Consider the following 27893-nt stretch of genomic DNA (forward strand, 5'->3'; position numbering starts at 1 on the left):
TCCTTCATTATAGAAAATAACGTTTGAACAACCAACGAGATGAAATTATGCTTTAGCGATAAGTCGATTGCGAAATAGCAATGCAGACATCCATTCAGTTATGTTTAGCAATTTTTATATAAATTATAATAATGATCTGAAATAGTTATTTACTCTTATGCTTCCATTCAGTCATGTTTAGCCTTTTTCATATAAATTATAATAATAAAAAAGTATTATATGAAATTAACCTTTCATCTAAATTAAAACATCAATCTTAGATAGTTATTTACTATTATACTTCCTTTCTTGCCGCAATTATTTTTGGCAGCATTGGCATCAATAATAGTTTGGCAATTTTTTACGGCCCTTGAAACCGAATAGTACCGAATAACCTAATTCGAGGTTATTGTCTGCCGACTGCCAGCAGACGTAAATAAAAAACACTACCTTCCATATCAAAAGCATGCCAAACTGACGATGAATAGCCTAAGCTATCACTCCCCAAGAGCGCCACAACCATAGGTCACGTGGTATATGTTGGAGACCAAGACCTAACCTCCTTGTTGGAGACAGCCTAGCAGACGAATTCTCTGTGGGTGAGCCGTCTACCTGTTATATGAAGTCGTTGTTTATTACCCGCGGCTACATCTTATAACGACACTGAACTTGCCACCCTTCCCCTTTTTTCGCCGCCGCTAACGCGGACCTGATTCTCTTTTTCCGCCTCCCATAAGGCTCCTATATAGAGGAGCCTTAGCCTCCCACACTTCCTTCCAGCCTACTCTTTCTCCTCTCACCTGATTCTCATCAGAAGTCGAGTAAAAAGATGTTTCTAGATCTCGACACTCGACAATAAAATACGATCTATGTGTTGATTTTTCGCCCATCCGTGCAGAAAGACTTAGCGGGTGCAAAACAAGAATTCTGTCTGTATGTCTATTTTAAATGATGATCCAGATTTGAAATATTACCAATATCACGTTGAGTTGATGAAATAAAAGTTAGTTTGAGCAGCATGTCTAAAAGTGGAAGCCCGGGTCATCCTTCCACTACATTCGACTCTTATTATGATCCTGATTTTACCGCTGAAATCAGTGCTAAAATGCATGTACCGGAAAAGATTCGCGTAATTGAAGGAATTGAGAGCCCAGAGTCCATTTTCTCACAGCAAGAGGATGTAACACCATCTATGCAGGTGCCAGAAAGGATACTACTGGCAGGTAATTGTGAATTATGTATATGTATCATGTAACGGGGTATGCTTTTCATTATAGTGAACATTCGTAGAAATCTTGTTTTATCAGGCAGGTTTAAAATTTTAGCAAGTTAAAACCCTGTATTATATTTTAAGATGTATAACTTAATTAGTCTGAAACGAAAATATGATCCTTAGCAACCTTTAGTACAGTTGCAGCACTACATAAATACTTATTAGAATAGTTAGCTGTAGTGTTGATATGTGTGGCTAGCCTGTCTAAAAAAATTGCACTACCATAATATGTTTCCCAAAATATTTATGGTATAAGAAGGCAAAACTGAAAAGCATAATTACTATTTTTCCCTCTCTTTCTATTATGAAATAAAATTAAAACTATTTTGTGTGTATATTTTACGTTCTCAGTTGTACAGATTGCTTTTGAAAATTAAATTTAAAAAATTGGTTAAAATTAATGTCGAAGCGAAAGACTTTGTATTGCCGAAATTACAGATTTTAAAATTACAACTCTTTATATATATATATATTTAAGAACAGCATTTAATAATATCCAATTATGATTTTAGATGAACACATAATCTTGTATTTTGAATAAAGTATTCAGCATATATGTTTGTAAAATGTTTTGAAAAGGAGATTAATATGATAATATAAGTTTAATGATTATTTAAAATGATTTAACCTTCTTTTTTGTTTGTATGTGTGTGCTAGACTTCATATCGTGTAAAAAACCACACAGTTTGCAATAACTGTAGCAGAACTTTTATAGGTATTGAAGAACATATGTGAACTTTTAAACAGTTTCTTCTATTTAACAATTGTCCTGCTGTAATCTAACAGTTGTCCTCCTGTCCTGTATTAATCTTCGGCTCGGGAAAAATGGTCGTTTGCAGTTCGGGTTCCTGCACTACAGTGCTAATGTAGTATGGCCTACCTGTATAATCCTGTATAATCTTTATGGCCGATTTTCGAACATGTCTGTCTAATAATGACAAAGTTCGTAATTCGGAGGGCACGGCATAATCAAAACAGAGTCCAGTTTGATCCTAGCAGAGCCCACACCCTTGCCATGCCCACTTATATGGCGTGTATTGATGTGTACATGGTTTATCTTTAAGGTTTAATCCTAGCAAAGCCTACACCCTGGCACGTCCACTTATATGGCACGTACCAATGTGTACATGGAAAAAATCAAGTGAATGTGCAGTGCTAAGTTTGTGCAATTCTGGGATGTTTTTTAAAGTGAAAATAGGTCTATGTGTACATGGATACCGAGTTTTTGCAATTCTTGGTACAACTCTAATATACGCCCTAATTTCACCAAATGTGGAGATATGTGTTCTGTGCTGTTTTTTGGCAGGATTGCGTGTTCCATGGCAACCCTGTTGATGTTGAAAAACTTTCGCTGGAGCTCGTTGATTCGCCTCTGTGTCGAAGATGAGAGGAAAGATAAAATGGTAGTTGTTGAATTGAAGTTCGGCAAAAGGAAATATCATTGTGGCTATCCTGTTGAGGGGTAGTGGGTATTTGGAAGTGTGCAAAGAGGGTCTGGGAGATTATTTTTAATGGCAGTGCATGATAGAAGTAGGGATTTGTAATTTTATTTATTTGTGAACCATAGTATAAATTTTCTGGATAGTGTGTCTGGCTGTCATGTAAATATGATAGTGAGTTTGATCTTTACAATATGGTAACTGGTAGTTTGGCGACATTTTGGAGGCGATAAAGGTTACTACCTGGCACTTTGGTAACAATGTGAGCAGTACTCAGTTCCGATTACGCATTATTTTGTGTGAGGGAAATGAGAGATCATGGGATATGTCATGTGATATTAATGGACGAATTACGGTTCTTTAATCGGAAAAGGGGGGAAATCGGGAAAAAATCTGGAAATTTTGTATTTGGCTTTATTCTGTGTTGTGTGAAACAGTGTTCGTGAATTTTTGGATCCCATGGCCGTAACTAAAGTGAATTCGAAATGGGTATTTATGTATGTATTAATTTAATATATGTGCTTATTTATATTTTAAGTACTGTTTTTGAATTTAATTATATTTTAATTAAATGATAGTTATTTTGTGAATTTTATGTTTGTAGGAATTTGGTATACGTTTTAGTTGAAGTAAACGTGCATGGAAATAATTTAAATATCTGACACTAAGTATTTGTAATGGTTGCGGTATGAATTCGTTGGTGACGTGTATAATGTAATAGATGATTTAGAGGTAAAAGTTTTTGGATATTTTATTTATTTTATATGTGGAAATGTTCATTACTTTTTCGCGATCAGGTAATTTATATATGTTATTTTAAAGATTGAGAAAATTGTCATGTAATTTCGTGAAATTTTTCTAATTTATGAGAAAAAAGCAGTGTACATGGATATAGTGAAGAGTGTGCGCAATGCCATTTTTGTGCAATTCTGGGATGTTTTTTTAAGTAAAAATAAGTGGACGTGTACATGGTTTAGTGATATTTTAATTAAATGATAGTTATTTTGTGAATTTTATGTTTGTAGGAATTTGGTACACATTTAAGTTGAAGTAAACGTGCATGGAAATAATTTAAATATTCGATACTAAGTATTTGTAATGCTTGCGGTATGAATTCGTTGGTGACGTGTATAATGTAATAGATGATTTAGAGGCAAAAGTTTTTGGATATGTTATTTAATTTATATGTGGAAATGTTCATATTTGTAAAGGGTAAATACTTTTTCGCGATCAGGTAATTTCATATATGTTCTTTTTACCGGGTTTAAAGATTGAGAAAATTGTCATGTATTTTCGTGAAATTTTTCTAATTTATGAGAAAAAAGCAGTGTACATGGATATAGTGAAGAGTGTGCGCAATGCCATTTTTGTGCAATTCTGGGATGTTTTTTTGGTTGATCTTTACATTATGGTAACTTGGCGTTTTTTTGGCGAAAATTTGGCGACCAACTCTCCTACAGCAACCCTCTATTTTTTTTCCCCGCCGCCATTTTGTCTTCACGAAGTAAAGACATGTTTCTTTTTATCTACTAAACACTTCTTCCAACAATCTAGTAGCCGAATTACACTTATGCTAGAAATTTTATCAAACAAAACTGCTTAATCATGACAAATATTCACTGCAAAATTGGGAAAAAGTGCACAATACCATACTCCTTACGCGTTTTTCAAAATAACACATACACATAAACCATGTACACAGCGACTTATTTTTACTTAAAAAAACATCCCAGAATTGCACAAAAATGGCATTGCGCACACTCTTCACTATATCCATGTACACTGCTTTTTTCTCATAAATTAGAAAAATTTCACGAAAATACATGACAATTTTCTCAATCTTTAAACCCGGTAAAAAGAACATATATGAAATTACCTGATCGCGAAAAAGTATTTACCCTTTACAAATATGAACATTTCCATACATAAAATAAATAAAATATCCAAAAACTTTTACCTCTAAATCATCTATTACATTATACACGTCACCAACGAATTCATACCGCAAGCATTACAAATACTTAGTATCAAATATTTAAATTATTTCCATGCACGTTTATTTCAACTTAAACGTATACCAAATTCCTAAAGACGTAAAATTCACAAAATAACTATCATTTAATTAAAATATCACTAAACCATGTACACGTCGACTTATTTTTACTTAAAAAAACATCCCAGAATTGCACAAAAATGGCATTGCGCACACTCTTCACTATATCCATGTACACTGCTTTTTTCTCATAAATTAGAAAAATTTCACGAAAATACATGACAATTTTCTCAATCTTTAAACCCGGTAAAAAGAACATATATGAAATTACCTGATCGCGAAAAAGTATTTACCCTTTACAAATATGAACATTTCCACACATAAAATAAATAAAATATCCAAAAACTTTTACCTCTAAATCATCTATTACATTATACATGTCACCAACGAATTCATACCGCAAGCATTACAAATACTTAATATCAAATATTTAAATTATTTTCATGCACGTTTATTTCAACTTAAACGTATACCAAATTCCTACAAACATAAAATTCACAAAATAACTATCATTTCATTAAAATATAATTAAATTCAAAAACACTACTTAAAATATAAATGAGCACATACATTAAATTAATAAAAATTACCTTACAATCCTAATTACTTTAAACTAAATCATTGCTAATAACAATTTTCCCAATAATAGAAAATTCCTTTCCACCTTACATTTAGAACAATGCATAAAAATAATATCCTCAAATAATTAAAAATACTAACTTACCTAATCTTCTTCAGAATCTTGATTACGTGTCCGATAAACTTTTCTTTAGTTATGGCCATGGGATCCAAAAATTCACGAACACTGTTTCACACAACACAGAATAAACCAAATACAAAATTTCCAGATTTTTTCCCGATTTCCCCCTCTTTTCCGATTCAACAACCGTAATTCGTCCATTAATATCACATGACATATCCCATGATCTCTCATTGCCCTCACCCAAAATAATGCGTAATCGGAACTGAGTACTGCTCACATTATTACCAAAGTCCCGGTAGTAACCTTTATCGCCTCCAAAATGTCGCCAAACTACCAGTTACCATATTGTAAAGATCAACCGTTTTTTTAAGTAAAAATAAGTCGGTGTGTACATGGTTTATGTGTATGTGTTACTTTGAAAAACGTGTAAGGAGTATGGTATTGTGCACTTTTTCCCAATTTTGCAGTGAATATTTGTCATAATTAAGCAGTTTTGTTAGATAAAATTTCTAGCATAAGTGTGATTCGACTAGTAGATTGTTGGAAGAAGTGTTCAGTAGATAAAAAGAAAAGAAACATGTCTTTACTTCGTGAAGACAAAATGGCGGCGGGAAAAAAAAATAGAGGGTTGCTGTAGGAGAGTTGGTCGCCAAATTTTCGCGAAAAAAACGCCAAGTTACCATAATCTAAAGATCAACCGATAGTGATTACGTGGCGGCATGTTAAAGGCGGTGTGAAATTGATATTTCTGCTATTCGAAAACGCATTAATTCATAGTAAGTGCATTTTATTTTATCCTTGTTCTTATTTTGTAGAATGTTATGTTCATTGTTTCTTTAGTATGAATTTCTGTCGTTATTGTTGATTTTAAATTGTTTGAAATTTATTTTAGTTTATTTTGTTGTTTAGTATCTAGACCAGTGTTTCTTAACCTTTCTAGCGAGTCGCACCCCATTGAATCTGAAAATACATCTTCGCACCCCATTGAAAAATGTGTTTTAATTTTTTTAGTCTAGAAAAATACATTTTGTTGCGAAACTTATTGTTTATTGAAAAACATTGTACATTTTATATAAATATAAAACAATATTATTTTAATTAATGACTAGTCTGTTGTTGTTTGTTCGTTATTATACTGGCGATGCGAGGTTCCTTTTTTGAAAGACATACGCGTAAGTCATCACTTGCATTTAAGCGATTTCTCGCTTTAGTTTTTATATGCAAAAGCGATGAAAATCCCATTTCGCACAAGTAGATGGTAGCAAAGGGTAAGAGTAACTGCAGTGCTCCTTTCGCACACTCTGGATAACGTTGTAACAGTGAACACCAGAATTGTTGCAATTCGAATTGTTCGAATTCCATTTGAACAAGTCCACTTGCTCGCATTTCAATAAGTTGATCATTTTTCAGATAACTATCATCCATCAAATTTAAGTCGAATAGAAATGGATCCAGTATTCATCTCTGAGTTTTGGTAATATTTCCGGTAGAAAAATATCCATTCAATGACTTGCTCATTCGTCTCAAATGTCTTACAATGTAGGGTATAATACACTGACTACCAATAAGTATTTGAACACCTGTGATAGAAAAGACAAACTAACTCTATTCAAAATCAATAGTTGGTAGAGCCTCCACGAGAGGTAATTATAGCGTGGACCCTCCGGGGCATACTTTCCACAAGTCTTTGTATGACAGCTAGTGGTATTTTCTTCCACTCGGCTTGGAGAAGACATAGAAGTTCCTTCACCGATTTCTTCCCTGCCAAATTCAAGGAAGTGCACCCCTGAATTCAGCAATGCAACTCGTCCCAGAGGTTTTCGATAGGGTTCAGGTCTGGACTCTGGGCAGGCCAGTCCATTCGATGAACTCCATTGGCACCATACCAAGCCTTGGTTAACGTCGAAACATGACAACTGGCATTGTCGTCCTGAAAGTAACAGGGGTCCAACCCGTAAAACTGCCACAACGTAGGAAACACATTGTCATCCAATTGTAGGCATTGGAGTTGAGCTTACCATAAATGGGGACCAAGGGTCCCAGCTCATACCAGGAGAAACACCCCCAGACCATAATTCCTCCTCCGCCGAACTTGACTGTTGGCACAATGCATTCTGGCAGGAGACGTTCTCCAGGTAGACTCCAGACCCAGACCCTGCCATCCGAACGGTAAAGGCTGAACCTTGATTCGTCACTCCAAAGATCTCGTTTCCACTGATCTATGGTCCAATTTCGATGTGCTTTGCACCACATTAACCGAGCAGCGCGGTTGGACTTTGTGATCAAAGGCTTATGGGCAGCGGCACGACCATGAAAACCAAGCAGATGTGCTGCCTTACGGATGGTATTCATTGAAACAATGCTCCAGAACGCCTGTTGAAACTCCTTGCGGATGAAGGCCATCGGTTGGGTGGGGTTTTCCGAATTTCTCTGGACAGCACTCGTCGATCTCTATCTCCCAGTTTCGTTGGTCTGCCGACTCGGGGAACATTCTAAGAATCACCGCTCACCTTCCACTTCTTAATCACATAGGCCACTGTCGATTTTGGGTACTTCAGATTGCTAGATATGTCCCTTAAGGATTGGCCACATTTGTGATACCCGATAATTATACCTTTCTCGAAATCAGAGAGCTCCGAACTGCGAGGCATATTGCATACTACTAAAGCCGATGCTGTTTCCTACACGATATATACCAGCGGAGTCCGGGACGTACCTTAGGACCGCAGATATCGTCATTTGCTCTTTTTTTTTTTTTTTTTTTTTTAGGTGTCCAAATACTTATTGGTAGTCAGTGTAGTATTCTTTTCATTTTTCGCAATAACAGAATCAAGCAAGGGAAAGTTTGCAAAATTCCCCTTTTCTACTCGACGTATCCAAATTTCTAATTTTGCGATAAATGAAGAAAATTTTTCACTAGATATTATTATATTTATACCAAATCCTTGCATTGACAGATTCGATTCATTTATATGGCTAAATATGTCTGCTAAGTAGGCCAGCGTCAGCATTGCATCATTACTCTTAAAATATTTTACTAAATAACAGTTTTGACTAGTCAGTAATTGAATAATTTTCTCACGGAATTCAAAAACTGTGTTAAGCATGCGACCCTTAAAATACCATCGTATTTCGGTGTGATATAGGAGCACGGTATGATCAGCACCGATTTCTTCGCAAAATGCACGAAAAATGCGATGATTAAGCGCTCGCCCTCGGATGTATTTTACAACATTTACTGCTGTAGTTAGATGTTGTTTTAAACTTTCTGTCAATGCTTTCGACGTAAGTACATGACGATGCAACATGCAATGCGTTATTATAACTTCCGGTAATTCTCTTTTCATGTATGAAAAAAAATCCTGAATTTTTGCCTAACATTGCTGGGGCTCCATCAGTGCATATTGAGCCAATCACATTCATTGGTAATTGATATTTAGTAAAAAAATCTTTGATGCGATTGAAAATATCAATTCCTCTCGTATTCACCTCCATTGACTCACAAAATAGAAATTCTTCTATCATCTCTTTTTCCTTCACATACCTGACAAATACCAAAAGTTGGCTACAATTATCAACATCAGTTGACTCATCCAGTTGCATGCTTATTTTTAGTGGACTGATTTTTATGTCTTCAATTACTTGCATTAAAATATCTTCACTGAGATCTTGTATTCACGATCGTATAATATCATTCGATAATGGAATCTGTTGGATTTTTTTATGTGCTTCCGAATCTAAAACTGTTTTAGCAATAATTAAAGCAGAAGATTTAATCATCTCTTCAGCGATCGTGTGAGTTTTTTTTTTTTTTTCCACATAAATATGCCACTTAATATGACGCTTCTAATAAAGGGTTTTGAATTGCTGGTCCGCACAATTTTAGGATAATTCCACTGGTATCAAACCGAGTTTTCTTTGGCTTCAAGCTGTTTCGCCACCATGCAGATTATTGAAATGCTCTAATAACTTTGATGGTTTGAGATTGCTGTTTGAAAATATCTTGGAACATTGCATTGCGATCGTTGCGTGCCATCTTTTCGGTTGTGCATCCATAACCGGCATACTTATCGTTTCATTGTCACTTTTTTGACATAGTGGGGTTCACGATAATTGATTTAATTATTTAGAAATAATGTAACATAATATATATAATGTTCTTACGTTTGCAATATCACTGAATCCTATTCGGCTTGAACGGGCAATTAAGAATGTATTAGTCTCAAGAGGTTTCTGAACAAGTCAGAATACACAATACACAATACACATGTCGCAGACACAATAGTTGACTCAACCTAACACAGGCGCAGTAGATGCAGATACAAATCTATGAATCCTTAGATTCCATTGGAGTAGCACATGCGCAAGCTGGGATAACGTTCTCCACTTGTATTCCCACAAAGTGTTTTCCTTTCTAGCTGCCTGTTCGCTTTCGTTTGTAGCGTTTCATGCTTTTTCGTAGCGTAGTGTATACCTCTTTCCTGTGTCTTCTGCCGATAAGTGAGCTAGGCGCTACCAATTTTTATGAGCTTCAATATTGGGGACACTATTGCAGATTTCAAATATTTTATTATAAGAAATTTAATAAATGATATTTAATAATTTTTATGGTTAGGTAGGGGCTTCTTCCGCACCCCCAAAAATACATTCACGCACCCCAAGGGGTGCGGGCACCACCAGTTAAGAACCACTGGTCTAGACTGTGCAATTCGTAGATGTTTTTCAAAGTTGAAACAGAACGGTGTGTACATGGTATTATTTGAAATTTATTGTTGTTATGTCATTTTTATTAAAGCGAGGAGTGTGTAGATCGTAGATTCCTTCCTTGCCTAAATTGTGCAATTTGTAGATTTTTTTTTAAGTTTAAACAGGATGCTGTGTAAATGGTATTCTTTGAAATTTATTGTTGTTATGTTAATTTATTAAAGCGAGGTCTGCGTAGTTTGTAGCCTATATGTGCCATTCGTAGATGTTTTTTTAAGTTAAAACATGTCGCTGTGTACATGGATCCTTGTCAAATATTTTTGGTGAGAAACTTTACGATTTTGCTATCTAAATTTTTTGTTTTTGTTTCGGATTTTTAGCTAAATTGTGTGTTCAAAACGTAGTTTTTGCATGTGCGAAAACCGCGTTTTGGAGACATTTTAGGCTAAAAGTTCGAAATGTAGACAAAAAATTTAGATAGTAATATGGCAGCGCGAGAAATTTGGTGTCTTGAGGGTGCATATCAGAGTAGTTCCCAATTCATTGACTTGTTATTTTCTAGTTGGCGATTTTGAGAAAGCGCAAAGCAGTGGGTGATTCTGCACTTTCCCAGTTTAGAGATGCTCAGATAACCAGCACTTGGCGAAATTCCTGAAATCGCATTCGCCAACTTGGGTGATACGCGCCATAAAGTGGGAGGACAGTTTAGGGTTAATCTTTGGATTATGGTAACTTGGCGATTTTTTGGCGAAAATTTGGCAACCAACTCTGCTACAGCAACTCTCTATTTTTTTTTTTTCGCCGCTATTTTGTCTTCAACGAAGTAAAGACATGTTTCTTTCCTTTTTATTTACTCAACACTTTTTCCAACAATCTGCTATTGTTGGAAAAATGTATAAATTTATTTTTCTAGACTAAAAAAATTAAAACACATTTTTCAATGGGGTGCGGAGATGTATTTTCAGATTCAATGGGGTGCGACTCGCTAGAAAGGTTAAGAAACACTGGTCTAGATACTAAACAACAAAATAAACTAAAATAAATTTCAAACAATTTAAAATCAACAATAACGACAGAAATTCATACTAAAGAAACAATGAACATAACATTCTACAAAATAAGAACAAGGATAAAATAAAATGCACTTACCATGAATTAATGCGTTTTCGAATAGCAGAAATATCAATTTCACACCGCCTTTAACATGCCGCCACGTAATCACTATCGGTTGATCTTTAGATTATGGTAACTTGGCGTTTTTTTGGCGACCAACTCTCCTACAGCAACCCTCTATTTTTTTTTTCCCGCCGCCATTTTGTCTTCACGAAGTAAAGACATGTTTCTTTTCTTTTTATCTACTGAACACTTCTTCCAACAATCTACTAGCCGAATCACACTTATGCTAGAAATTTTATGGAACAAAACTGCTTAATCATGACAAATATTAACTGCAAAATTGGGAAAAAGTGCAGAATCGCAAACTCCTTGCCGCGTTTTTCAAAATCGCACATACACAGTAACCATGTACACGTCGACTTATTTTTACTTAAAAAAACATCCCAGAATTGCACAAAAATGGCATTGCGCACACTCTTCACTATATCCATGTACACTGCTTTTTTCTCATAAATTAGAAAAATTTCACGAAAATACATGACAATTTTCTCAATCTTTAAACCCGGTAAAAAGAACATATATGAAATTACCTGATCGCGAAAAAGTATTTACCCTTTACAAATATGAACATTTCCACACATAAAATAAATAAAATATCCAAAAACTTTTACCTCTAAATTATCTATTATAAACGTCACCAACGAATTCATAACAAAACATTCAAAATGGTTACAAATACTTAGTGTCAAATATTTAAATTATTTCCATGCACGTTTACTTCCACTGAAACGTATACCAAATTGCTACAAATATATAATTCACAAAATAACTATCATTTAATTAAAATATAATTAAACCATGTACACGTCAACTTATTTTTACTTTAAAAAAATCGCAGAATTGCACAAAAATGGCATTGCACACACTCTTCACTATATCCATGTACACTGCTTTTTTCTCATAAATTCGAAAAATTTCACGAAAATGCGTGAAAAATTTGTGAATCTTTAAATTCGGTAAAAAGGACATATATGAAATTACCTGATCGCGAAAAAGTATATACCCTTTCCAAGGATGAACATTTGCATGTATAAAATAAATAAAATATCCAAAAACTTTTCCCTCTAAATTATCTATTATATCTCACCTGCCAATTTATAATGCAAACATTAAAATGGTTCCAAATACTTAGTGTCAAATACTTAAATTCTTTCCATGCACATTTACTTCTACTCAAACGTATTCCAAAATACTACAATCATATAACTCTCAAAATCACGATCATTAAATTGAAATATAATTAAATTCAAAAACACTACTTAAAATATAAATAAGCACATTCATTAAATTAATAAAAATTTGCTTTCAATCTTAATTACTTTAAACTAAATCATTGCAATAACAATTTTCCAATAATACCATATTAATTTATTTACTCCTTACATTTAGAACAATGCATATAAATAATATCCTCAAATAATTAAAAATACTAACTTACCTAATCTTCTACAGAATCTTGAGTGCATGGCGGATCACAAAATGTCCATTTTCACCAGATTTCTTGCACCGCCATTCAAACTTATCCGTAATGTCCTTCCTTGCACACAATCTCATTTCATTCCCACATTTTGGACATTCGTACTTATCCGCAATTAAGCAATTCTTTTCAATTACACATAAACGCAATAAAAATTTCGGATTTACTTTATATAGGGCCATGGGATCCAAATATTAAACAACACTGTTTCACAGAACATAAAATGAAACTGACGCTATGAAGTACAGGAGATATTTTTACAAATTTACCCCCCTTTTCCAATTAAAGAACAGTGATTCGTCCATTAATGTCACATGACATATCTCATGATCTCTCATTTCCCTCACACAAAATAATACGTCCTTTATCTCCTCCAAAATGTCGCCAAACTACCAGTTACCATATTCCAAAGATTAGCCCAGTTTAGGTTGCTAGTTTAGATCTTCAACTACACTAGGTAGAAATTGAAGGGATATTTTCTTTCTATATGTAAATACAGTCAAAAGTCCTTAGTCGGGACTTCGGCGATTCCAGATTATAGATCATCAGTATAAATCTGGTAAGATGGCATGCAGAAATTATAAAATTAAAAATATGAAACCGTAATTTATGAAATAAAGAGCAATTATGATCTAAATGGTATCAAAATTTACAAAAAGAAAAAGCTAAATATTTATTTGTTTACTTTATTAAACATTTCTTTCAATGCAAGTTGTTTAATTTGATTCGTCTCATGTGATAATACTTTCTCTTTAATTCTATTAAACAGACATAATTTCTTGTTCAGTTACAAAGTTCCGCTGCTCAAGTCCTATAATTGCTGTGTCGAGAATACTGACTAATTTGTCAATCGAAATTTCCGTATGATCATTCGTTATTTATTATTTTATTAGAGCAAAATATTATTATTTATTAGACTATTAAAATCTATTAGACGTCTAAATAATATTAAAATCATAATTATTTAATTACCGGACACGGGCTTCAAGTTGCCATAAACCTTTCACTATACTAAAAAAATTTAGAAAATAAAATTACTATTAAAATTATTAATGATTTAAAAATTAAATAATTAAGTATTACCAAATTAATTAATAATTATTTAAATAATATTAATACTGCACTCCCAGTTGCCATTTAATTACCTTATAAATTGTTTTTTAAATGACCTTATAAATTAATTACCCTTATAATTAGTATAACAAAGTAGATAACAAATGGTCTTTTTTTAACTTATCGTTCGCATGGGCACATTTTTAAAATTATTTACTTAATATTTAAGTATATGGGTGTATCTAGTTTCCTGTTTGTTAAACAAACAGGGATTAATTACTAAATAAATTAATTGTACTCCTAACACGAATTATTTAGAATAAGAAAAGCACTCACAGGTTATTTGCTTAAGATGGCGGAAATACGTTAGTCGAACTCCAAGATGAACTACCAGTGTGCAACATTTTTACCGTTATCTTGCTGACAGACACTCTGTATCATACAAACAATTTTTTAATCCCTCCTAATCAAGTTTATATTGAAATAAAATTCTTATAAGACTTTGAAATGTTAATAATTTAATGTAAAATATTAAAGAAACAATATTCTGCTACTTTTTTATATCAAGTATATTTCACTGATTTCTTTACATAGGGGATTTTGGGGAGTTCGATGTATCAGTAAAAAATTTAAACTATTATACAAAACATGAGCAATATTCTTTCACAAATAAAAAAAAAATAATAATTAAATTTATATCATCAAATCTTTTGAATAAGATTTATCTTCATAGATTTTTCTGCTGTGTTGTTACTCATGTTAGTTTTTAATGGCAATGAATATGAATATTGAAATTTTTGCATCACCATATTTGCAACAAATACATAACCAAAATATATTCCTGAAATATATTGTTAGAAATCTTGTTTCCCTGCACTTATGCAATTCAGGATTACATTTCTTTCTACATGAAAACTATTTTTGTATTTTAAGACGAAGGGGAAAAATTCTGCTTCCATGCTAATAAATTCAAAAGAAGCTGGTTTTTGGAAACCTGTAAAAAAACTGGATTTTTTTTTTTTTTTTTTTTTTTTTAAAGAGACGGATGTCTTATTTTGCACGTGCTATGTTTTTCTAAGTCAAGGTTATTTCAATGAACGGTTACGGTTAAGTTGCACTGTACTATTTGCTTTGTGGAATCCAATTTATTGCATATTTAGTTATAAAATTCAGATACCTACCTTTTCATTCAGTTGATTTATAAACAACATTAAAGACACACATATTAAAAAAAGGAACACTTTTATTGCACAGTCATCTATAAAATTTCATTTTTGCAAAAAGTTTTATTATCGAAAAAATATATGTTACTTATTAATGCAAAATTATGTTAACAAATAAAAATATATAATACATTTATATACAATTTTACTGTTTAAGTTAGTAATTTTGATCAAACAAATTTTTCTACGAAATATCGATTATTAACTGGAAATCGATTTTTCGCGAAATGACGTAGGCGCAAAACCCCATGAACTCTGACGTCTGAACCTACATTATTTTGGTTCAGTGCTCTGCGTGTAACACTTCAAAAGGAATCACTTACCAAAGCAAGTATTCTTTCAATTAAATTTTTATCTATTTGCATCTATTGATATTTGCATATTTGAATTACTATTTTTTATTTTTATTAAAATTTTTATTTCTGTAACTTGGGAATATTTGTAATTTCTTCAATTTAAGAAGTTATTAATATTTATTTCTGCATTTTCTTCTGTCTATTACTAAACCTTTATTCCTGTATGTTACCAGTGTTTTAGTTTGATATATTTTTAGCGTAAATCTAACATAATTTTTAATTTAAAAATAATACATTTAATTTAATATTTAACTGATTTATCTAATTTATTTTATTTGTAATGTAATGTGAATGGATAATTTTATATAAAATATTTATTCTATATAAAAAGCTGACATAAGGTTATTTAATATTAAGAGGAAAAATAAATCTATAACGATCGGTTTAGTTTATTAACATAAAATGTTATGTGTGAAATGAAAGTTTTATTTTTTAAAAAATAGTAAATTCGATCTTTTAAAATTTTTAACATTACTTGCGTGATAAATATTCCATTTGCATGATCTTTACTGCATTTATATGAAAACCATATTTTCAAACATATTTAACTATTATTATGGATAATTGTAGAAATTAATGGTCAGAATTAAAGAGAGAAGTATAAACGGTAATAATGTTGGAGTTATATATATCATAATTTAAAATACTAAGGTGAAAAAAGGATGTAGATTAATTTAACCACATCAATAACTAAATTAGTTCTATGTGCATTGTTTACCTTTTTTAACGCAAATGCGTTACTGTATTTAGCCTCAGGCGATTTTCGCCTAGCATGGGTTTTTCCCCTATATCGGGCTCAAGAGGGAAATTTTGTAAAGCGTCTTTTGACATCATTTCCCTCTTGGCGTCAAAAAAATCCTTCCGAGGGTTTGGCGATTTTCGCCGATTCAAGATGTTGGGAAAAATTGCACCAAGTGGCGGTTTTCTGAGTCTACCCCCCAGTTTGTCACCAAGGGTGTGGGCTCTCCTAGGATTTTACCTAGAGTCCTAAGGGTGACACTAAAAGTTCTTAACAACGTAGGGAAACACATATGAACAGAAGTTGGCCAATATATTCCTTTAGCTAAACCTGTCATGCTGCCTCGAGGCGACCTGCGAGGGAGGGTAAGTGCGCATACAAAGGTATGCCTTTTATCGTCAATAGCTCTTTCATACAACCAATATGCATACAAACAAGCAGATTGTGGAAATGCAAGGAGTACAATATACATAAACTAATTACATAGTCAATAAAAGGAAAGTTACTATTAATATTAATTAAATATATATTTGATATAGACATATACAACACACAGCAAAATATATATAAAAATTGGCCAAGAGCTAGGGAAAATGCCTGAGCACCGCTAAGGGTCTTTTTCTGTTTACATTGCTTCTGTAGTCATAGTCATAATACAGAATAGGTATTGTGGGGTTCTGAACTGCATGAATATTATCTAAGAAATCACTACCTAGCTTGGCTATGTACACATGAAATTCAGGTATTTTGAATTTGTGGTGAATTGCCAAGTTTTTAATTGTATTAATCTTCTGTCAGGACTTCAGTAAAGGACAGCAAAGAATATATATATTCATTACAAGTAGTTTTTCATGCATTATTGTAGTAATACCATATTTGATATTATTTCCAGGTAATTTTCTGTTATGCACTTGCCATGCATTTTGGCATGTGTGTGCTTAACAGAAAAAGTACTTTGTGTGTGTGCATAACGGAAATTTACCATGCGCGTTTATATGGGCCATCAATAAACTATTCTTATAACTAGAAATAATTTACAGTTAAAGAAGTTTCCAAAATATGTGGCATGTGCATAGTGAAAAAGTACCCATTTCCGATTTAGTGATATCCGATCAGTGGCGTGATTAGTATAAATTAAATATAGGCTAAACATGCAGCCAAATGATATTTTAATAAAACACAATACATTCAAAAGTAAGTTATTCACAGAATGGAATATAATAGTAATAGTTGGATTCATTTTAGTAAAGTTTCTTTTGTCGATCCTTAGTATTTCAGTAATTTGGCATGGCACAAATCTGTCAGTTGCATTTAAAAACATATTCATCATTGGGTAATCCATGTGAATGTGTTCTAGCAAACATACACACATTGTACTCCTAAAAGGAAAACTATATCTGAAACCTGCAAATAATGATTCTTTTTATGTAGATTAACTTCTAAAATTCTGTACATCATCTGTGTGCTACAGAATGAAGACATTCCATCTGTATGGATTTTCATTGTTGATCTGGTTTACATCATCTATATTTTTGCTTCTGTTTGGCATATCTTGCAATGTGATTTCTTTTAGATGTGGTGTATTGCATTTTTGAAGTGTGTCATTTAGATAAGTTTTTATTGAATGCTATATTAATTGAGTAATAAATGCAAATTGTAGTCATTTAAGTTTCTGTTTAATATTTTTTCTATAATTAATTTTTTGCTCATTGATTCTAATAGTGTCAAATGTGTGCAAAGTGTGCATGTAAAAATTTACAAGCAAAACACCAAGCTGTTTGGACTTTTACATATTTTCTGATGATGAAGTTAGATTGAATGATGATTTAGAGAAGGTTTGCATTTTTTCTGATAAACTGATCTAAAAAATTCTTCACCTGCTTCACTAAAATTTTCATTTTTTGATGCTTTATCTGTTGAAATAAACATTAGTGACACTACATTACTTTTAAGATTCTTAGAATAACTTTTGTCAATGTTTTTATAAATATGGTAACATTTAAAATTAATTATGACATTAAATGAAATGGAATATCTGTGAAATAAATGGCTTGTGTTCATTTTTACGTAGAAAATATATCAGAAATTTTTGGTGCATATGTATTTAATATATTATACATACAGCCCTGTTTAAATATGTATTATGTAAGATAAATATGCAAATCAAAATTCTAACTTTAATTTGTAATAGTTCTTAAATTCTCTTTTTTAATTTGGGTATTTGGTTAAAAACATATTTACAAGTGTCCCTTGGTAATTTTTGCCGTTACATGGACATCGAGTTTGTGCAGTTCTTTGACTTGTTATTTTAGCTACACAAATCCAAAAGGATACAGTAGACTTTAAGGTACCCCTTGTATTATGGCAAAGTTGTTGTTTGATTTATCGCCAAGTTATTGTTTCATTTATGGTAGCCTGAGCAGTTGAATGTTATGGAAACCCTATTGTGACGTAATCGGGTGCATGATTCTGGGAAATTTTGAATCATGGGATGTTTTTTAAGCGTTTTTGTGGTGTGTGTGTTGGTTTGATTCTTTAGACGGTAGAATGGTCAAATGTAGTAAGGTTAATTTGAAGTTTCTATACGATTTGGAGCGAAAGGGGAAAAGAGCTTTAATTGACTGATGTGTAAATGAAGGTTTACTTAGTAGCCATTATAAGGGTCCTGTATGTAGGAAGGATATGCGTCTAGTCGAATGTAAAAACTGTTTAGATGGATTTCAATGGGTTTGTAGGAAGAAAGGTTCAAATGGTCACTATGTGAAGCGTTCGATCAGAAAGAGTACCTGGTTTGAAAAAAGTCATTTGATTATGATTGATATTTTGATTTTTACGTGGCTCTAGGTGTACGAAGCGAAATCAAAAATCATGGAAAGTTATTATTTGCTTTTGGTAGTGCTTAAATGTATAACATGTTTTTCCTTTTTTTCTGTTATTTTATTGTTTGGTTGAAAATGTATTTTATTGAGATTATGTATTTTTTGTTTGCCTATATTGTAGAATTTAGTGCTCCTTTGACTTTTAAGGGAAAACTATATCGATGTGTACATGGACAAAGTAAAGGGAGTGCGCATTGCAAGTTTGTGCAATTCAGCGATTTTTTTTTTTAAGTAAAAATAGGTCGACGTGTACATGGAAAGTTAAAAGAGTGTGCAATGCCATTTTTGTGCTATTCGGGGATTTTTTTTTAAAGTGAAAATAGGTTGACGTGTACATGGATAAAGTCAAAGGAGTGCGCAATGCCATTTTTGTGCAATTCGGGAATTTTTTTTTAAGTGAAAATAAGTTGATGTGTGCATGGATACCGAGTTTGTGCAATTGTTTGTCTTGTTATTTTGGCTTTGCATAGCGGCAATTTTTGGTTCGCAAGCCAAAATAACAAGTCAAAGAATTGCACAAAACCGATATCCATGTACCGCCCAAAATCGCGAAGGGGTACCCTAAACTATACTTTTACTATCCAAAATAACAAGTCATCAAGCTCTTCAGGTTCGCTTCTCCAAACTATCCCTTGATGAAGAACTAAATAATTTAAAAGCAATAGCTGTTGACAGGGGCTTTTCACCCAACATTATTAATCAAGCAGTTAAAAAATTCTCATCTCAACACACTAAAAGGCACACTCTTGTTTTAGGAGATTATAAAAATTCTGTTGTCATTCTCTTCTTTCCAACAGTTAGCAATAAAGTTGCACATACTTTGCAGAAATTTAACTTTCGGGTCGCTTATTCTCCCATCAATAAAATTCCGAGTTCCATACTCAAGGACCCCATTCCGGATATGAATTCCTGGGGTGTTTATAGGATTCCTTGCCAGTGTGGTTTAATTTACATTGGCCAAACTAAGAGAGCCTTAAAATTTCGTGTCAAGGAACATGAGGCATATGTTAGAAAAAAGGAAACACAGAAGTCTTCTGTTGCTCAACATTGTTGGTCCGAAAACCACACTTTCAATTTTTCTGCTGCCAAAATTATTCAAAAAACATCATCCATTGGAGAACTGGATTTTCTAGTACCGTGTCACATTAAAAAAAATCTTTATGTTCTAGTTAACAATGCTAATTCCAATCTATCTTTGCCTTCGGCCTTTAAAGAAATTATATTTTAGTTCTGGGTTCATCAACAGCCACTACCTTATTTTCTGTCCAGGCTTTCTTATCTTATCTGATCATTATATTGTATCTCGTTCATTTGCACTTTTGCAGCTGACGATGGTGGTTCGGTAAAACCATCGAAACTCGTCCTGTGAAAATTTGAAAATATAACGCTGATTTTTGTTGTTCGACTTCTGAATTAGTAAGTCATCGACCTATTTTCACTTAAAAAAACATCAGAGAATTTCACAAACTAGGCATTACGCATATCCGTTGACTTTGTCCATGTGCACATCGATCTATATTCACTTTAAAAGTAAAAGGAACACCCAACAAAAAAATTTATAATTTCAATAAACTACATTTTAAATCAAACAATGAAATAACATAAAAAGGGAACTTCATCTTAGCAGTAACACAAAGGAAATATCCACTTACCTTATTCATAAATTTTCCTGTTTTCAGTCAGACAAAATTTCTTAACAGCATCCAAAAACTTCCTAAAATTATCTGAACTAGAATCTGTATACTGGCATCGCCACATAAATTCACAAAAATGAGAGTTAAAAAATATCCTCTATAGTGCAGGTATCCTCCGACATTTGACCATACGCATTTTCTTTCTACAAACAGGACACTTATAATAGGAAGTAAGTAAACCTTCATGTACATATCAGTCAATGAATGCTTTTTTCATCAATTAATGCTCTTTCGTTCTAAATCGTACAGAAATTTGAAATTAATCTTACAAAATTCAGCCATTTTACTGTGTAAACCACAAAATAACAACGTACTTCTTATCAAAATCCGTCCCATCATTCAAATTCTTATTATGATGTAATTGGTGCAATCTCTTTAAATTGCATCATTTCAAAATTAATCCATATCATATGATTCTTACATAATGCTAATGACTGTTATGGATAAATGTGATATAACAACACTTATAACATCTACCCTTCAATTTGATATAACTCAGATTGATTCTGGGTAAGCTAGTGTTGCTTTCATGAAAAATAATAAAAATTGATTGTTATCGCTGTAGTTCTTTTCTTGCATTTTGGAGGAAAAAAAGATTAAAATTTGAAATTTGCTTTTAACAGAATAGCACGAGGTAGATTATTTTCAAAGTAATGGGATCCTGCTATCAATAATCATTGCTGCCAACTCATCCACTTTGTCACTTCATCTTCTGGTCTCCCGGTAGATCATTAAATCTTCCAGTTTTTAATTTTTAGCTTTTATTAAGCAAAATGTTTCCCAGCAATAAATGGGATTTATTGAATTATTAAAACTTGGGCAAACTACATTCCCTTACCTCTAATGATTTTCAGAATAATTTTTCTTGTTAAATTTTATTTCATCTGATTTATATTTTAGTGATCCTTGTCTTATTAAATTTCATTTGATCTGAGTTGTTTTAATCTACTGTAGACACTAGTAAATTTTTATATGAAGATTCAAGCTTCATATAAAAAGAATGTTAATGAGTTAATATTTGTATTTAATTTTGTTTACTTCAGTAAAAAGTATATTACCAAGTTTATCCATACAAATACTATACACATGAATTAATAATTTAATTTTCATTGTATTTAAAAGTAGTACTTATAAATTAAAATTTTTCTTTCCTTGGGATTTTCTTGGTAAGCAAATTGCAAAGTGAAATTAGCCAAAGAATATAAAATTCATAGACTCCAACTACTACGGATTCTCCGTAGTTTCTACGGAAATTCATGAAAAACTACGAGCTACGAAAAGTATGGAAAAAACTACGGATTTTACAGAAACAAGAGCAGGAGAACCAGTATGCAAAACGGAACCAACTAATTCATCCGATGATTGGCTGAATACTCGTGTTGTCATATATCACGTGTTGAGTGCGTTCCTAGTTTTGAAGAATTAGCCAATCGTAGATCAGTAACTCCAACCGTTAACGACTTATCAATAGTTCCACCCAATTGTCTGTCTCCCAGGTTCCTCGCTGATGCGTGTTTAGGCTGCATTCGGCTGCATTGTGTAGTTTATGGCGAGAGCTTAGCGTGTGTCTTGTGAACTGTGAATCAGGTGAAAGATTTTTAATCATAATGCTGCCTCGAACAAAGAAGCCAAAATTATCAAAGCAGAAGTTTAAAGATTCGTATTCTTCAGAATTTCCATGCATTAAAGCGTCCGAAATTTCTGTGAATCACGCACACTGCAGTGTATGCAACAAAGACTTCTCAGTTGCTAATGGCGGAAAAGATGACTGTAAACGGCATGTGTTTTCTCAAAAGCATATAGAACTTGGCACCGTAAAATCTAAAGAAATAACAAATTTCTTAATAAAAGATGATGAAACAGATCCTATAAAAGCCGAATGCTATTTTGTTCGTTTTTTAATTGAACATAATCTACCGCTTTCTGTTTCGGATCATTCCAAAGAGATTTTCAAAGCAATGTTTCCGGATTCTGCCATAGCAAAAAAATTTAGCTGCAGTCATACCAAAACTGCTGCTATTGTGAAAACGCTTGCAGAAAATACTGTTGCTGATATTATAAAATCAGTGTGCAGTACATCATTTTCTCTAAGTACTGATGGAAGTAATGATAACAATGATAACAAACTGTACCCATTGGTTATAACATACTACAGTAAAGAAAAGGGAGTGATAATTACTTCATTGATTTCTATTTTAGAATGCACGAATAATACAGGAGAAGGTATTTTTAATTGTATAAATGAAAACTTTAAAAACAAAGGTTTAGAATGGAAAAATTGCTTATCATTTTCTTCAGATAATGCTAGTAATATGATTGGAAAGTTTAAAGGTGTAGCATCATTTATCAAAATGCATCAACCAAGTATAATCACCCGAGGTTGTCCGTGCCACCTCTTGCATATAGCTGCAAAAAAAGCTACTGAAAAATTAATTGGCTCAGAAATTGAAATGTTGATAATAGATATATATTTTTACTTGGAGAAAAGTTCGAAACGGAAGCATAGCTTCAAAGTTGCTCAACAAATTTTGGGACAGAATGCAAAATCTCATAAAATTTTGAAATATTGCAGTACGAGATGGTTGTCTCTTTTAGAATCTATAACAAGGATTTTGGAACAGGGGGATGCTGTGATAAATTTTTTTGGAGATAAACCAGATAACAGTGAGAATGAAGGAAAGAGATTGCAAAACATTAAAAAAATTTTACAGTCACCGAACACCAAATTGTACTTGTTATTTTTGAAAAATACTTTGCCTTTGTTTATAACAGTAAATATTAATTTGCAACAACAAGCTCCTTATATACATAAATTGAGAAGAGAACTTTATGAACTTTTAATGAATTTATTTGTTAGATTCGTAAAACCATCAGTAATTTCTAAAGAAAATGAAGATGTTACTCTAACGTCTATTCCATTTCAGAAGTATAGTAAACAAAAAGAAAATGAAAATTTAGTGATTGGTGCGGAAACAAGACTATATTTAAAAAATGCCAAGTTGAATGAAAGTGAAGTGAAATCATTTTTCAATTCAGTGCGAGCTTTTTTTGTAACTGCATGTTCATATATAATTGATAAATTTCCACTGAGTGATCCATTTCTAAAACATGCTGAAGTTGCTGACATCAACTTGAGAACTGAAGTCTCATTTTCATCTGTTCTTTACTTGATGAATACTTTTCCATCCATTATTGATGAAAAATGTCTTAATCAAGTAGAAATTGAATTTTCCATGTATCAAGTAGATGATTTGAAAGAAATTGTAGATTTGCATATTGATATAGCATGGGGAGAAATTGCCAAATTAAAAAATATGAATGGGTGTATTAAATACAAAGTATTGCCTTCTGTAATGCTTGCTGTCTTAATAATACCTCATTCAAATGCAGCTTGCGAAAGAATTTTTTCTATTGTTAAAAAAAATCAGACGGAATTTCGACCAAATTTAGGTCTTAAAACTCTTGAAGCAGTTTTGATTGAAAAAATAAATATGCAGGCAAATGAAGAACTGTGTTATAAAAAAACATTCTCAAAATCAGAACTTAAGCTTGCTAAGCATGCTACATATAAATCTTTGCATTCATAAATTATGCATATTTTATTTAATACTTATATGTATCATTCTTGGTTATTTAAATTTTATTTCCCTGTAGAAATCATATGCAGAATAAAGATATGATTTATAGCTTCTGATTTTTTCTATGATTAGTAGTGATTTGAAGTACTTTTTATTAGTGAATGCTTGAGGAGTTAAAAGAAAATTTCTAATTAAATGTGCATATAATTTACAAGGTATATTTTTAATTATTCAGTTTTATATGTATATGGATTTTAAATGTAATAAAATTGATTACAATTAATTATTAATTTAAAATTAATGCATAATTAACGCGCACATTTTCAAAGTTGTAAAAATGTCGTTCGCGCGTTGACTACTGACAAGGTTTGCTAAAGGTTGGAGTCTATGAAAATTTAGAATATCCAATTAAATGCTAATATAGTTCACACCTGAACTAAATTACAAATAGTTCAATAATTTGAATGATGCATTATAAAGTGAAAACCGGAAGATCTTTTGTTCCTTTGAAATGGTGCCGCCATGAAGTGTCGAATTCACGGCGGCACTATTTCAAAGATTTTCTAGCAAATATATTTCTGGTTAAGATTTTAGAGTTTGCAGCTATGAATAATGGATATAATATGGTTATCTGAATATGGGCAACAAAACATTTATAACCTTTTTTTATCTTCCATATTTATATACATATGTACACTGCTCAAAAAAAAAAAAAAAAAAAAAATGGGACAGTGCTATATCTCCCGTTCTACTGGGCCGATTGACAAAATTCAAATTGTGTTTTTCATGTCTCGAAAGCGCGACTTAGGATATATATTAGATTTATATATAGCACTATTCTAACATAGGTATTTTAACACAAAATCGGACTTTTTCTGAAATAACATACCACTTTTTTTCCATATTTCGATTCTACGACTCAAATTATGCCAGAATACCAAGTTTTGTAAAAATCGTACGAGTAGTTTTTAAAATATTAGCTCTCAAAATTTTAGCTCCTCTATGTTAATTGAATTTGGTAAATATTTATTAATATCTCTTTTTTTATTAAACTTTTTTGATTTTTTCTCTCACATTTCGAAATTTAGGTTCATTCCAAATAAAATTTACCCATTTTTTGTGTTTTATTTTTTAAATTTCTATTTTTAAATAATTTTTATAAATTTTTCAAAAAAAAATTTTGAATTATAACCTATAAAATTTTTATCATCATCTTAAAGTAGGTGTATTTTTAAGCATATCTGCAAAAAGTTAGACTTTTTTATTCAAAATTTTCTAAGATATACACGAATTTACATATTTTCGCGTTTTGAAATTTGGCATCTTTTTTTTGAGCGATAATAACGCCAAATGTGGTCTATGGATTTTTGTTACACTGAATTGCCACAGCTATTTTTAACCTTAAATTTCAAGTAAAATTTTATGGAGAATTAATTATATGACATTTTTTTCCCTCAATGATGCATAATAAATATTTATTAATACTAAATGAAAAGCTATTTTTTTAAATTATCGATGATATTATTCAAATTTTAACTATTTTTTTTATTTCTCTCTATCTTTTTTAACAAAATAAATAAAAAATAAGAGTAAATTTTTACCTTCGGCGTTTTATCGTCTGCTACATTACTTCGTTTAAATCGAATTGTCTTAAACTGAGAATTTTCGTTTGATGTTTATTTGAATTTTATGACATTAACTGCATAATTTATTTCTAAACAAACTGTTGCTTTTGAAGTGGCTCAAAGAGCGGCTGATACTATCATCCACATTTTTAAAGCACAATATATTTTTATTGAAACATAAGATTTAGAATAATCATTTTTATAAAAGTCAAATTATGATATAAACCCTCTAGAGATTGAATTAATGGAAGTTCAATGGTTATGTAGAAATGATCTGCAGCTACTTAATGGCTGGATAAGTCAGCAGATTCTGTGGACAAGTAAGAATAATTATATAAACGACACCCAACATTCTGGATTCAATTAACAACGAGGATACGATGTTTATTAAATGAATTCAAGAAATTTTAAAACATAAAAAATTAACTCATTTTTTTATCCTAAAATGTATTTTTGTGCGTAGCGTATTTTCATTATATCCTTAAAATTCTAATTTAAAATGTAATTGTCAAGAACAGAATCCTAATCATCAGTAATATAATAAGTAATTATCACGGTTATTAATAAATCCTTCTTAAAAAGTAATTGCAAATATTTCAAAAAACTTTCTGTCTGAATGCAAATATTTTTCTGTGCAAATACTTTTAATTTTATATTAATCATGATTGCACACGATATTATTTATTTGCACTTCAATTTGTACCGTCAGTTCTAGTAGAATTTACAAATCAATTATATTTAATTAAGGATTGGATTGGATTGGCTTGGATTATTTAATTATGGCAAAGCATACGAGGGCTATCTGCCTAAAGGGAGGGATGCCTTCGTGGAGGACTTTCTAAGGAAAACTGGCTCATATACACATTACACATGGGGAAAACCACAAAAACGCCCATGCAGACAGCCCGTTCGCGGGATTCGAACCTCGGACCGAACTACCAGTGTTCAGCGATTTACCGCTCGGCCGCTGTTTCATCAGGAGGAAAAAAAAAAAAAAACGTCTTTAGGTGACATCCACATACATCACTGGATTCATTCAGCTTCAGTAATTCGAAATTTTTGACGGAATTGTTGTCGGAATTAAGACTTAGAAGATAAGTCAAATTAAATATTTCGATAACCCAATGAATTCAAGGTCGAAGTTTCAATATTTGATTTTCGGAGGGAGGGGATATTTTTTCAGTTTTGGTCCATTATCCTAAGTATATTTGCTTCAATTCTTTATTTTTCCATAAAAGCGAAAAATTTACGCATGGTATACATATAACGCATAGCTTCAAATTAAAATTTAATAATATACAGAGTGGTTATAATTAAAGTTCCACATTGAAACGGTCATAAAAGGAAAACTACTGAATCAAATGTTATCAAACTTGGTAATCGTGTAAAGGAGGTCATGGGAATTTATTTTCCGCGAAAAAAAGGAAGTTTGAAACCTCATCACCAGGGGGGAAATGGCGCTGTATGCAATATTGTTAAACGAAATATGGGTCGCAATCTAACTTAACCTTTTGTTACACGGGTTTAATATGTTGCATACCCTTAAGAAACTTTGAAGTAGGCAAATTACCCTTTAAAAGAGTTAAATTCGCTAAAAGTCGAGTGTGCCATCCGTGTAAGTGAGAAATTCGTCTGTGAAAACCACGAATTAGCGATTAGAAAATGTGAGATCGCAAATCACTAGCACAATCTGGAAATACATAGCGTACAATCTGGAAATTGTTTTCTTACAGATCGCTAATTTGTAATTTTTGAAGCCTGAATTCGGCCTTAAAACATGAAGATACTGATTCGAAACGCTTTTAATCGATTTGGGCCAAAGAAATCTCTCATGTTATCTACCTAGTTCCATTGCATTCTCTTACTGCATTCGATTGCATAGCAGTCGTTCCACACCGTTTAGTGTTGAATGACAGCTAGTTTTATAACTGAACCATTTTTC

At 32.1% G+C, this 27893-nt stretch overlaps 1 protein-coding gene across 1 annotated transcript in view; it reads left to right on the forward strand.

The window, feature by feature from the left end:
- Window positions 1-883: 883 nt before the first annotated feature.
- Tango11 (transport and golgi organization 11) overlaps window positions 884-27893 on the forward strand; it is a 53095-nt gene continuing 26085 nt past the window's right edge. Inside the window, exon 1 of the mRNA XM_085819706.1 lies at window positions 884-1202. Coding sequence (XP_085675832.1) covers window positions 998-1202 — 205 coding nt within the window. The 5' untranslated portion in view covers window positions 884-997. The remainder of the gene's footprint in view (window positions 1203-27893) is intronic.

Source organism: Stegodyphus dumicola, chromosome 1, assembly GCF_044657685.1.
Source record: "Stegodyphus dumicola isolate Sdum_Otavi_A_Nest chromosome 1, ASM4465768v1".
NCBI lineage: Eukaryota > Metazoa > Arthropoda > Arachnida > Araneae > Eresidae > Stegodyphus > Stegodyphus dumicola.